Source organism: Monodon monoceros, unplaced genomic scaffold, assembly GCF_005190385.1.
Source record: "Monodon monoceros isolate NGI ecotype Baffin Bay Population unplaced genomic scaffold, NGI_Narwhal_1 Super_Scaffold_20, whole genome shotgun sequence".
Classification (NCBI taxonomy): domain Eukaryota; kingdom Metazoa; phylum Chordata; class Mammalia; order Artiodactyla; family Monodontidae; genus Monodon; species Monodon monoceros.
This window is the reverse complement of record NW_021703777.1, coordinates 66639560-66650792: the sequence shown is the minus strand read 5'-3', so window position 1 is coordinate 66650792 and position 11233 is coordinate 66639560. Positions and strand designations below refer to the sequence as shown.

General features: G+C 40.7%; 1 protein-coding gene across 1 annotated transcript in view; it reads right to left on the bottom strand.

Annotated features, from left to right (window-relative positions):
* CORIN (corin, serine peptidase) overlaps positions 1-11233 on the bottom strand; it is a 249374-nt gene that overhangs the window by 222769 nt on the left and 15372 nt on the right. The window contains exon 2 of the mRNA XM_029234750.1: positions 1237-1381. Coding sequence (XP_029090583.1) covers positions 1237-1357 — 121 coding nt within the window. The 5' untranslated portion in view covers positions 1358-1381. The remainder of the gene's footprint in view (positions 1-1236; positions 1382-11233) is intronic.

The window sequence follows — 11233 nt, the reverse complement described above, 5'->3', positions numbered from 1 at the left end:
TTTGCGGTATGCGGGGCTCTCACTGTTGTGGCCTCTCCCGTTGCGGAACACAGGCTCCGGGCGCGCAGGCTCAGCGGCCATGGCTCACGGGCCCAGCCGCTCCGCGGCATGTGGGATCTTCCCAGACCGGGGCACGAGCCCGTGTCCCCTGCACCGGCAGGCGGACTCTCAACCACTGCGCCACCAGGGAAGCCCTATGCCCCCAGCTTTTAATCACTGCCCTTTCTCCTAACAATTCATCTACTCCCGCTGCTTCCACTGAGACTCCTACATTCATAACTGCACTTAGGCTCCCTTCTCAGCTTCCCTTCTGGATAGTTCCAGCTTCAGACTAGTAACAGTGGGGTGGGAGTTAAATTCTAAAGTCAGCGCAGAAGCCAGAAATCACACAGACTCACCATTTCCCTTGAAATTCCCTTAGGAAGGTAAGGTGTTGGACTCTTACAGTCCTCCATTTCTTGGCCCAGCTTGCACTGCTGAATTTGCTCACCATAAATGCACTTAAACTATGATTCCACTGTATTTAGTTGTTCCACAAGTATCTCCAACTTAACATGTCCTAACTGAACTTCCAGCCTGCCCTCCATCTACCTGCATCCCTCTCCTCTGCCTTTACTTCCTACGTTAACAGGTGGCACCAAAATCAACCTGGTTGCCCAAGCTAGAAATCGGAGAGTCAACCTTGATTTCTCTTTCTCCCTTATGCCAAAATCCAATCTGTCTTGATTTCCGTTGATTTTAGTGCACCAAATGCTTTAATCTAAGCCCTTATCATCTTTTACTTAGACAATCACCACTCGCCAACCTGTCTCCCTGCCTTCATTTCTTTATGCCTCCAGTCCCCTATAGTGTATCCAGGTCTTTTGTCTTTTGAAAATGCAAATACAATCGGATTTCTCCCCGCTGGGAAAGATCCTCCAATGGTAAACCACCACCCAGAGCAGTAGAAACAGCTCTTGGGCTTCCCTGGTGGCGCAGTGGTTGAGAGTCCGCCTGCCGGTGCAGGGGACACGGGTTCGTGCCCTGGTCCGGGAAGATCCCACATGCCGCGGAGCGGCTGGGCCCGTGAGCCATGGCCGCTGAGCCTGCGCGTCCGGAGCCTGTGCTCCGCAACGGGAGAGGCCACAACAGTGAGAGGCCCGCGTACCACAAAAAAAAAACACAAAAAAACAGCTCTTATAAATCATGCTAATTTTAATTTTAACTTCATTTATCTTTAATAATGGCATCACTTACCAACAAAGGGCAGCAGGATCACCAGCAGGACAACGAGAGCACAGATACATGGAATCAGGACCAGCAATAGGAAACGAAGAATATTCACAGTCGCCAGCTTCTGAGAGCAGCCATCACCCATGGTATCATCATGTGCTCCCAAGCCCTAAAGTAGGAGAGGAAAATGAAACGTGGTTTTAATACTACAAAGCAACTCAGTGCGTGGTATGACATTTCAGAGTACAGCTATCCATTTAAAGAAGCAGCATTCCTAAGAGACTTTCCTCCGTGTATTTTAGGGCATGAAATGAGGTTAGTCACCAAATCACACTAATAAATGAACAAATAACTACAAATCACATTCAGGGAAGAGCAAATCATCTATTTCTGAAATGTTTTTCAGGAGTATATGAACTTATAACGATACTCCATCTTGATTTTTTTTTAAATGTATCTGCTAATTTGGTTTTATTCCAAAGGGCTGTTCTTACCATGGCAAGAACTCACCTTGACCTAGAACTCTAAGCAAAGAGTGCCTAATACAGTGATAAAATACTGGTGAGTAGTTGTGGACAGGGCATTATCCAGACTTCATTCTTGTTTTGCTCATTAGTCCTAACCCAAATCTGCATGAATCTAGATCAAATAAGTTTTTAACCATTTATAATTCAGCAAGATTGAATATTACTGACCATGTATTTAGTGGCAAGTTGAACAGTGAAAAAGCCTGTTCTGTTGGCCACTGACAGGATGCCCTCCACTGTCCACACTGCCCCTGCAGCCCATCAATTTGTGAGAGAATGATGAGATGCAATGGAGATGGTTCAACGAGATAAAGTTCTTGTCTTCAAATTCTTTAAATTTTGCTTAGCTCAATCTCTTGCCAGAAACAATGTCTGGAAATTCATTTATTGCAACTGGCTTAGGGGAGTAATTTTTTCAACAGAGATGGAATTAAAAGCGATTTGAGTCACTATGAGCAACTCTTCTGATCCCATTGATGAAGATGTTTCTCATGGTTCTCTCTTGGACTTCTGACTCTCCTTGCCTTTCCCTCTCTGACAGTTTCAGAGCTTGAACTACAACCTTGGTGTACCCAGCTCTTGAATCTCTTGAGTCCTGAACTTCCTTTCAAGTTAAATCATATATTTCTGATGCCTAGTACATAGCATCATCTCTTTTCAACATGTCCAAAACCAAACTAATCTCCTTCTTTATCCATTGCCTTCAAACTAGTTCTCCTGACTTCCATATTTGTGCTAAAACAAACTCCATTATTCCTATAACCTCGAGACTCCGGACTTTTCCATCATCTCCCCATGCTATTCATTACCAAGTTTTGTTGGTTCTTCCTCTGTAAGAAAAATCTAATTTTTTAAATTGAATGACCTTTGAGAAAGAGCTTTATCAAAATCAAGAAGTTGTCCTAACCGATGATCCTGCATTTGATCTTTTCTGGTATATAACCAGTACCTGATAATTTCCCACGGATAAGAAAGCAACTTTGATGAGTTCTTCTGAATTGCAAAGCATATGTGATTCTCCATTTCTGCTTTATTCCTCCTACATCAAAATGAGTTCTGGTTCACTAACACATATTGCAAGCAGTATTCACTACATACACTGATGTGATGACACCCTCTGTAATTTTAAGAATTCTCCGTGGGAGATATTATTTGAAAGAACGTATGCTGTTAGCTTAAGAATGGCTTGATTTCCTAGATTAATGTCTGTACTGACCCATTCCCTTTGAACCTGGTTTAATCGACCAGCCAACGTGAGTTGATTCAGAGTTAGTTTACAATTAAGTGGCAGGAGGAGGTCATGGAAAGGACTGACCTACCAGTTGAACCATGAGCTGGACTCAGGCAATCAGAGGCTCCTCACCCCCTCTTCCGTCCTTAGAATATACGTTACGCCCACTGTTCCCACAGCCAAAGCCATTTTCAAGGACACAGCCTTGAGAGAGCAATGCGCTGTTGAGACCATCTGGATGGTATACATGACTGCATCCCGTTATGTCTTCTATATAAACTCTTAAGATTCTGGCAGGCATGGAGATCTAATCACCTTGCAGCTGTCCAAGACAAACCTTGCATGTAAGTTCCCTTGCTTATTAAAACTGCCATCTACCAATCTGGAGTCATCTGCCTCTTTCTTCAGTCTCTCCTTGCCTTCTGTATATGAGGGTCAGTTTCAGATTTCACCCAATGTGATCTAACACATTGACACAATATAATATAAGATCTGCTATAGCACATTGATTATAACACCAGCATTGGGTGGGTGGTACCCTTTGAGGCTTGGATATAACATTTACCTGTAAAAAGCCAGTGTGGGGCTTCCCTGGTGGAGCAGTGGTTAAGAATCCTCCTACCAATGCAGGAGACACAGGTTCGAGCCCTGGCCTGGGAAGATCCCACGTGCCGTGGAGCAACTAAGCCAGTGAGCCACAACTACTGAGACCGAGTGCCACAACTACTGAAGCCCATGTGCCGCAATGAAGAGTGGGCCCTGCTCACCACAACTCGAGAAAGCCTGCGTGCAGCAACGAGGACCCAATGCAGCCAAAAGTAAATAAAATAAATAAATTTAAGGCCACACATAGATAAGGAAGTAAGGGCCATAGACCAAACGACAGGTCTAATGGCGACCCAGGACAAACCACACAGAACCTGTGTGGAGTCCAACAGAGCCCCAGATGTAGTTCAGGAACCAAGAGGTCTTTCAAGATCAAACACAGCCCTGTTTAAAAAAGTTTAAAAAAATAAATTTAAAAAGCCAGTGTGGAACTACAGCTCAACAGAAACAGTAGTAGAACTGACTTATTTACTTCATTTACTCAACAAGTAGTTATTGAACACCTACTAATTATAATAAGCATAGTGATGGATATAATAACGATTTAAGACCAACTGCCCCTCCAAAGCTCACAGTCTTGTAGGAGAGAGAAGATATGCATGTAAATAACTACATTTCAAGGTAGCAAATGATAAGCACCATGAGATTTATAGGAATTCAAAAGATAGGAATATGATTTCTTGCTGGAGGATCAGTTAAGACATTGTAGGGAACCAGCACTTAAACTAGCCATGATTCTGAGAAAAGTATCCCTGAAAAGCCCTGTTACAGCTTAAAAGAGTGGTAAAATACATCCAGAGAGGTAAAGAGTTATGAACTTTCTTTGGCTTCCACAACAATGGAAAAGCTTTCTTGGTTAAGGTGGGTGGTCACAGGAGCATTATAGTGATAATCTTCTTGGGTGGCAAATGCACAACGGCCTCAGTGCTATGTGGAATCCTGTGTCCAAATACATCTCATTTAGCATTCATAAGAGAAGAATCAGTAGGGAAAGTGCTAGAGGCTCATTTTAATATCTTATATCAACAAGTATTTGACCTCCAGAAACCATATTCATGATTAGTGCAAATGCTTTCTCCAATAACTAGGAAATTGATTCCTTTTATGAAGGGGAGAAGAGGAAGAAATACAAGAAATTCAGAACTAAGAAATACTTAGAAAAAATCTCAGCACTTTCCTCAAGTGCGTAACTTTTCTCTTGCACTCATGGCCACTTAAGACTATTGCTATAAATGCTGCATTATTCAGAGGCCCTTTGAGGTTCCTCTGAATATAATGCAACTCTCAGACTTTACTCTTGGGTGAATAATGCCAGATGAGATAAACTGCTAGGACAATTCCTAAGCTTCATTTCAGTGGACTCAACAACCCTCTCTCCAGAAGGTACCCTCTTCCAGAATCTACCCTCCACATACTTGAAACCGTAAGCTAAGCACAGGCACAAGCATTCCATGGTGCAGGCAGGGAGCAATGCATCTTGTTGACCAGCACATATTTCAAATATGTAGTTCTCATGTTTTATTAATCCTGTTGGTGAAAACTCATTTCTTGTGTCTTAAGAACTACATTGATTTTTAAAGGTGTCGTGTTGCCTTATGTAACATATATGGATACAATCTACCTGACTGGGACATCTCCTTGAGTCATTGGTTCCATTGGGAGACCTTCTCATCTGTCTCTTTTACATTCTTTATTGTGCTTGCCTCCTGGCTTAGTGATTCAACTTTTTTTCACAACAGCCATTCTCTCTCTCGTTTTTAAATATACAGTTGGTTTACAATGTTGTATTAGGTTCAGATGTACAGCACAGTGACTCAGTTACACACACACACACATATATATACACATATATATTCTTTTTCAGATTCTTTTCCATTATAGGCTATTATAGAATATTGAGTAGAGTTCCCAGTGCTATACGGTAGCTCCTTGTTGGTTATCTATTTTATATATGGTAGTGTGTATATAGTAGTGTGTAATCCCAAACTCCTAATTTATCTCTCTCCCCCTTCCCTTTTAGTAATCATACGTTTGTTTTCTATGTCTGTGAGTCTATTTCTGTTTCGTAGATAAGTTCATCTGTATCATTTTTTTAGATTCCACATATGAGCAATATCATATGCTATTTGTTTTTGTCTGACTTCACTTAGCATGATAATCTCTAGGTCCATCCATGTTGCTGCAAATGGCATTATTTCATTCTTTTTTATGGCCGAGTAATATTCCATTGTGTGTGTGTGTGTGTGTGTATCACATCTTCTTTATCCATTCATCATGACAGCCATTCTCTGAGTCTTTCAGGACCTACTGTCCATTGATCCCTCTATCTTCTCCCACTTGATCAACTCTCTCCTTTCTTCATTTCTCTATATATCTTTTTAAAAATCCTTGGACCATTATTTCAATGATACTCTTGCTGATGCCCTGAACCCCCTTACCCCTCTGGATTTTCTTCTCACCTATCTTGTAAAAGCCAACATGAGATGAATCCAACAATCTTCTCTCTCTGTATCTACACTTGGACAGTTGAATGTGGCTGTAAAAAGTCACGCAACAGGACTACTTGATTGTTAATTTAAAGTCTTTTCTATTCTCCTCAAACTATCTTTTCCCACTCTTCTGCCCTCACTTTCAGAAGAGGATCCACCCCTATTCCCACCCTACAGAGAGAATAAAAACCATCAAATGGGAATTGCCTCACCTATCTAAATTTCAGCACACACACCTGCTCATTTATAGACCCTTCTCTCCTGTAGAGATGCTATTTAAGACTCTTCCTATTCAAGACTAATCCTTCCACATTTGCTACAGACTTCATCTCCTCCTCTCTTCTCAGGAATTTGTCATCTTAATTCTGCATTGAATCATATATCCGATCTCAATTTACCTCTCTTTCCCCCTCTCCCCCCTCTTCCCCTCCCTCTATCTCCTATATCACTGCCGTCAGCGTTTTACTATGTTAAGGTCTCTCCTGGTTATTTTTTAAATCCCTTCTCAAGCCTATATCCCACTTCAGGCACAGTCCTATCTCTCTCCTTCTTTCTCATCCAAAATGATCTCACAGTTCTGAATATTTATCGTCCAAGTTTCCTCACTTACTGCCTACTCTTGTGACCACTACAGTTTGGCATCCACTTCTGTCACTGCACCAAAAGAGCCTTTGCTACGGTCACCATTGACCTCCATGTTGCTCTACTGAAATGATATTTTTCAATCATCCTTGTAATGACAACTCAGTATCATTTGACAGATCAAATTCTCAGTTAGCCACTCCCATCTTCTTCAAGCACTTTCCTCCTTTGCCTTCTCTTTCTGCTCCCTCACTGGTCACTCCTTCTCTTTCTATAAACTTTTTTCTCCCATCCGCTTTCTCCAGGCAATGCCACCCACACAAATAGCACCAATTGACTTACATCTTTAAATAGCAGCACAGAGTTTTCCTCTGCACTCCAGACCTTTGTATCCAACTGGCCATTTGACATCTCCCCAGTGGATGCTGCAAAAGTACCTCAAACCCCACATGTCTGGCCAAATAAATAATCTCCATCCCCACATCTAGTAATCTCCCATGGTTCCCTATCTCTGGAAGAGATAATTGAGCACCCACTGTGTGTCAGGCACTGTTTGGACACCTGGATACAACCCTCTGCAAAGCAAAACTCTCCAGCCTCACAGATTCTACATCCGACTAACAACGGCCATCACGTCTCACCTGGAATCCTGCAAATGCCTCCCCCTGTCTGGTTTACCTCCATCTATTCCTGCACTCCCTGATTTGTTCTCCACACTATAGCCAGAGTGAGAAAGAGGCTGTGTATCATGGAATTACAGAAAAAGGAAACATGAAAAATGATCCCCAAACTGAACTCGTTCAGGAGATTCAGAGCCTGGAACCAGAGCTGATTATGAGAACCATGTACCCAGTGGATTGGCAGAGACTTGGGGAGGGCTTTGGACAGCCACAGGGGTACAGTGGGTTTCAAGTTCATTTTATGAGGATTTCAAAGGTCAAGAAGACCACAGCTAATATTTCAGGTACATTTGTCTTTATCCTGTCCTACCTTCCTGCAGCTTTTTACTTCATTAACACTTGGTACATTCTTGGGAATACTTCCACAGCTGCAAATGACAGAAACTGCTTGTGAACAAGGAGATACCTGCCCATGGATCCCTCAGATGGCAGATTCCCTCCCAAGGCCGGGGTCAGGACTCACCAAAGAGCCAATGAACAAGAAATATCTGACTGGGGATATTAGAGATGAAAAGAGCTGCTAACAACCAGGTTAGGACAAAGCAGACGTTCAGCCCAGAAGGAACCAAGTACCTTCTTAGCGACAACAGCCTTGTCGCCCTCCACAGCTCCCCTCATTCCAAGTGGGGTAAGTGACTGGGAACTATACACATTGCTCTCACTCTGATTGCTGGGTTATGTAAGAACTATTTTCCAATCAATCAGGTGGACCTGCCTGCATGATAAATTGTGCATTTTAAATATAGAGAGCGGGGGTCAGCAAACTACAGCCCATGGGCCAAACCCAGCCACTGCCTGTTTTTATCCCTAAAGTTTTATTGGCAGACAGCCCTGTTCATTCATATAGATATTGTTATAGCTGCTCTCCTGCTACAGCAACAGCACTGAGTAATTGCAACAGAGCCATGTGGCCCACAAGGCCTAAAATATTTACTATCTGACCCTTTCCAGAAAAAGTTTGTCAGCACCTGATAGAGAGTATCACTGTATACCTGCATGCATGGATATTTTAAATTCTACAAATGTAATATGATAACCAAATCAAATTATAAATTCTCCTAAGAATTTATCACGTTATCTCTTACTAGGGCCCTTAATGAAGCCTGATATAATTGTACAGGTGGCAAACTGACAGATAAAACTGCCTAATTATTGCTGTTAACCCAATACATGGTTACTCCAAAAAGGGTCAAAAATAAAATTAATCTTCAAAATCAAAAAAATTATCCAGACTTTTAATATATTACATTAGGAGAAGAAAGGAAAAAGCATGAGTTTTAGGGATATTCAAACTGAAATAGGACTGCAACATGCATTATAAACTATAAGAACCAACAAACACTCATAAGATTATAAAGCTAGAAAGTACAAATTTATTCCTGCTTCTGTAAAAACATAATCATAGCATAAGTAATACTAATTCAGTTGTATCTCTCTATATGTGTGCAAATATTACCCTTTTCTCATCAGTGTATGCCCAGCACCTAGAACACCATCAGGAATGGATTAATATCTGTGAATAAAGAAATGAATTCAATCACCTAAACAAAAATTTCTCTGTACATAACTATGTAAATAACTCCTTTTTTTTTAATGACACATGCCTTAAAGAGTCTATTCTTGAATTTGCTAAAAATACTTGGAGGAGAAAATGTATTTGGTAAAATAGTAAAAATATTTCCTTTCAGGGAAAATATACTAAAAATTAATAACATCAGTTTTTACTGGAACTATTAGTACAACTCCATGCTCAAATTTCCTATTATGAACTTTGAAGTCAGTTAGAAAATGTTGTGTTTCAGAAAGAAAATTGTCATGAATTTTATTACAGAAAAATCTTTTCAACACTACCTACGTTAAGAACATGAAACTATATTAACCCCATAGATCAGAGATCCCCAGACATTCTGGGTTCACAGCACCATCAGTGTCTAGGTAATTTTTTCAGTGGTCCTAGGCCAAAAGAAATGCCTAACAGTTCTGTTTATTTATTAGCCTGGTCCAACAATTTTATAAGTACTTATATCCTAAAACTTAGTAGCCATTTGAAAAAATACTACACATAAGTTAAAAGTTTTAAATATTAGGTTGGTCAAAAAGTTCATTCTGGTTTTTCCATAACATCTTAAGGAAAAACCAGAACAAACTTTTTGGCCAAGCCAATATTTTCATGTCATTCTTAAATAACCACAATTACTTACACTAATGGGGTATGTGCATCTGTTGGGCACTGCACAACACCTCAAACCTCAGAATCAGACTAGAAACCACCACCACTCATTGCCTGTTCCACGTGGATTTTTGCCTGGTATGACTTTCTACACGGCAACCACCAAGAACCCAGCTTTATGAAGATAGGGTGACATCAAAAGGAATATAGCACAATCTAATGTTGAAACTGTGAACTACCTCAAGCTAGTATTTCATTCGGTAACCAACAGATGTCAAGTATCACTAGATTTCCCTCAAAAATTGAAAATAACCAGCAGCCTCTGTGAGTCACTGCAGTGTCTTGGGGTACTTCAGCACAGAGTTTGGAAATCATGGTTCTAGACTATCTATTTCTTCCACATCCATCTGCTTAAATCCAAATCCTTAAAGAAGTAACTCATATTTCTTCTCATTCAGGAAGCCTTCCTTGACTACCCAGACAGAAGTAATCTCTCTGAGGCAGACTCCCAGCACCTATTCTTTCCTTTGATCTTCGAAACAGAACCCTAAATTTTAGAATAAAGACAGCACTTAGAATTAAGAAAGCATTTCCCAGTCTCTTTTGGAGATGTGTGAGGCCATGTGACCACGTTCTTGACCATGGGATGAACTTGGAAATGGTAAATATGACTTCCAGGAAATATTCTCCAAGACTGGAGTATTGTCCCCCCTCCCTGCTGGCTGGAATATAGATATAATAGCTGATGATCAAGCAACTATCTTGGACCCAGAGATGAAAGCTGTAGGCAGAGGATGGCTGAGTAGCAAGAAAGAACGAACCAGGATCCCTGATGGATTTGTGAAGTTGCCCCATCAGCCCTAAACTGCTTACTTTCAGGCTACATTTATAGGGGAAAAGAATAAATTATTTCTTGTTATATCACTTTCAATCTGAATATTCTATCACTTGCAGCTGACGCATTTTAACTGGACTATGGCATTTATCACTCTCTACTTTGGATCATGGTCATTATGTACACACTAAAATTACTACACTATAATCTCAGGAGGTAAAGATCCATGTTTAATTCATTCAACAAATAGCCCAGACCATTATTTTTATCCCTTTTTATTTTAGTTCCTGGTTTACAGTAGGATCAGAATAGATGTATACTGTCTCAATTAAATAAATAACTCACAACTAAAGGCCAGTAAAATTTCCCAAGAAAAGTTATAGGTTTTTGATATACTTACTTTTGATGGAAGGGAGGGAAAAAACTATTAAAAGTTCTCTTTAAACACCATACATACATCTAGGCTTTTCATGCTCAGTAATGTAATCATCAAGTTTGTTTACTCACTGCAGCCACAGTGGATGATCTCCTGTTAATAAGAAGCTCAGTGCCTTTTATATGTCGTCAATCAGGATAAGTGCAGAATAAAAATTTACAGCTTCATAAATTACAAATTAGCAATTTGCAAGTACAAATCACTAGTGTGATAGCCAAAATGTTTTCAAACAGGGATTAATAGGAAGTAAACAATACAAAGTAAAGTTGGTGGAAACATGGGCAATCGCTTCCCAGTCCCCTTAGAGACCCCACATTCTCCACCTACTTCAACAATCTCCTAACTGGTTTCCCCATATCCTCACTTGTCCCCTTTCAAACTCCACACTGTAGCCCAAGTGATCTTTTCAAGATGCTCATTGGGATGTGTCACCTCCCCGCTTAAAACCTTCCAGAGACTTGAGAG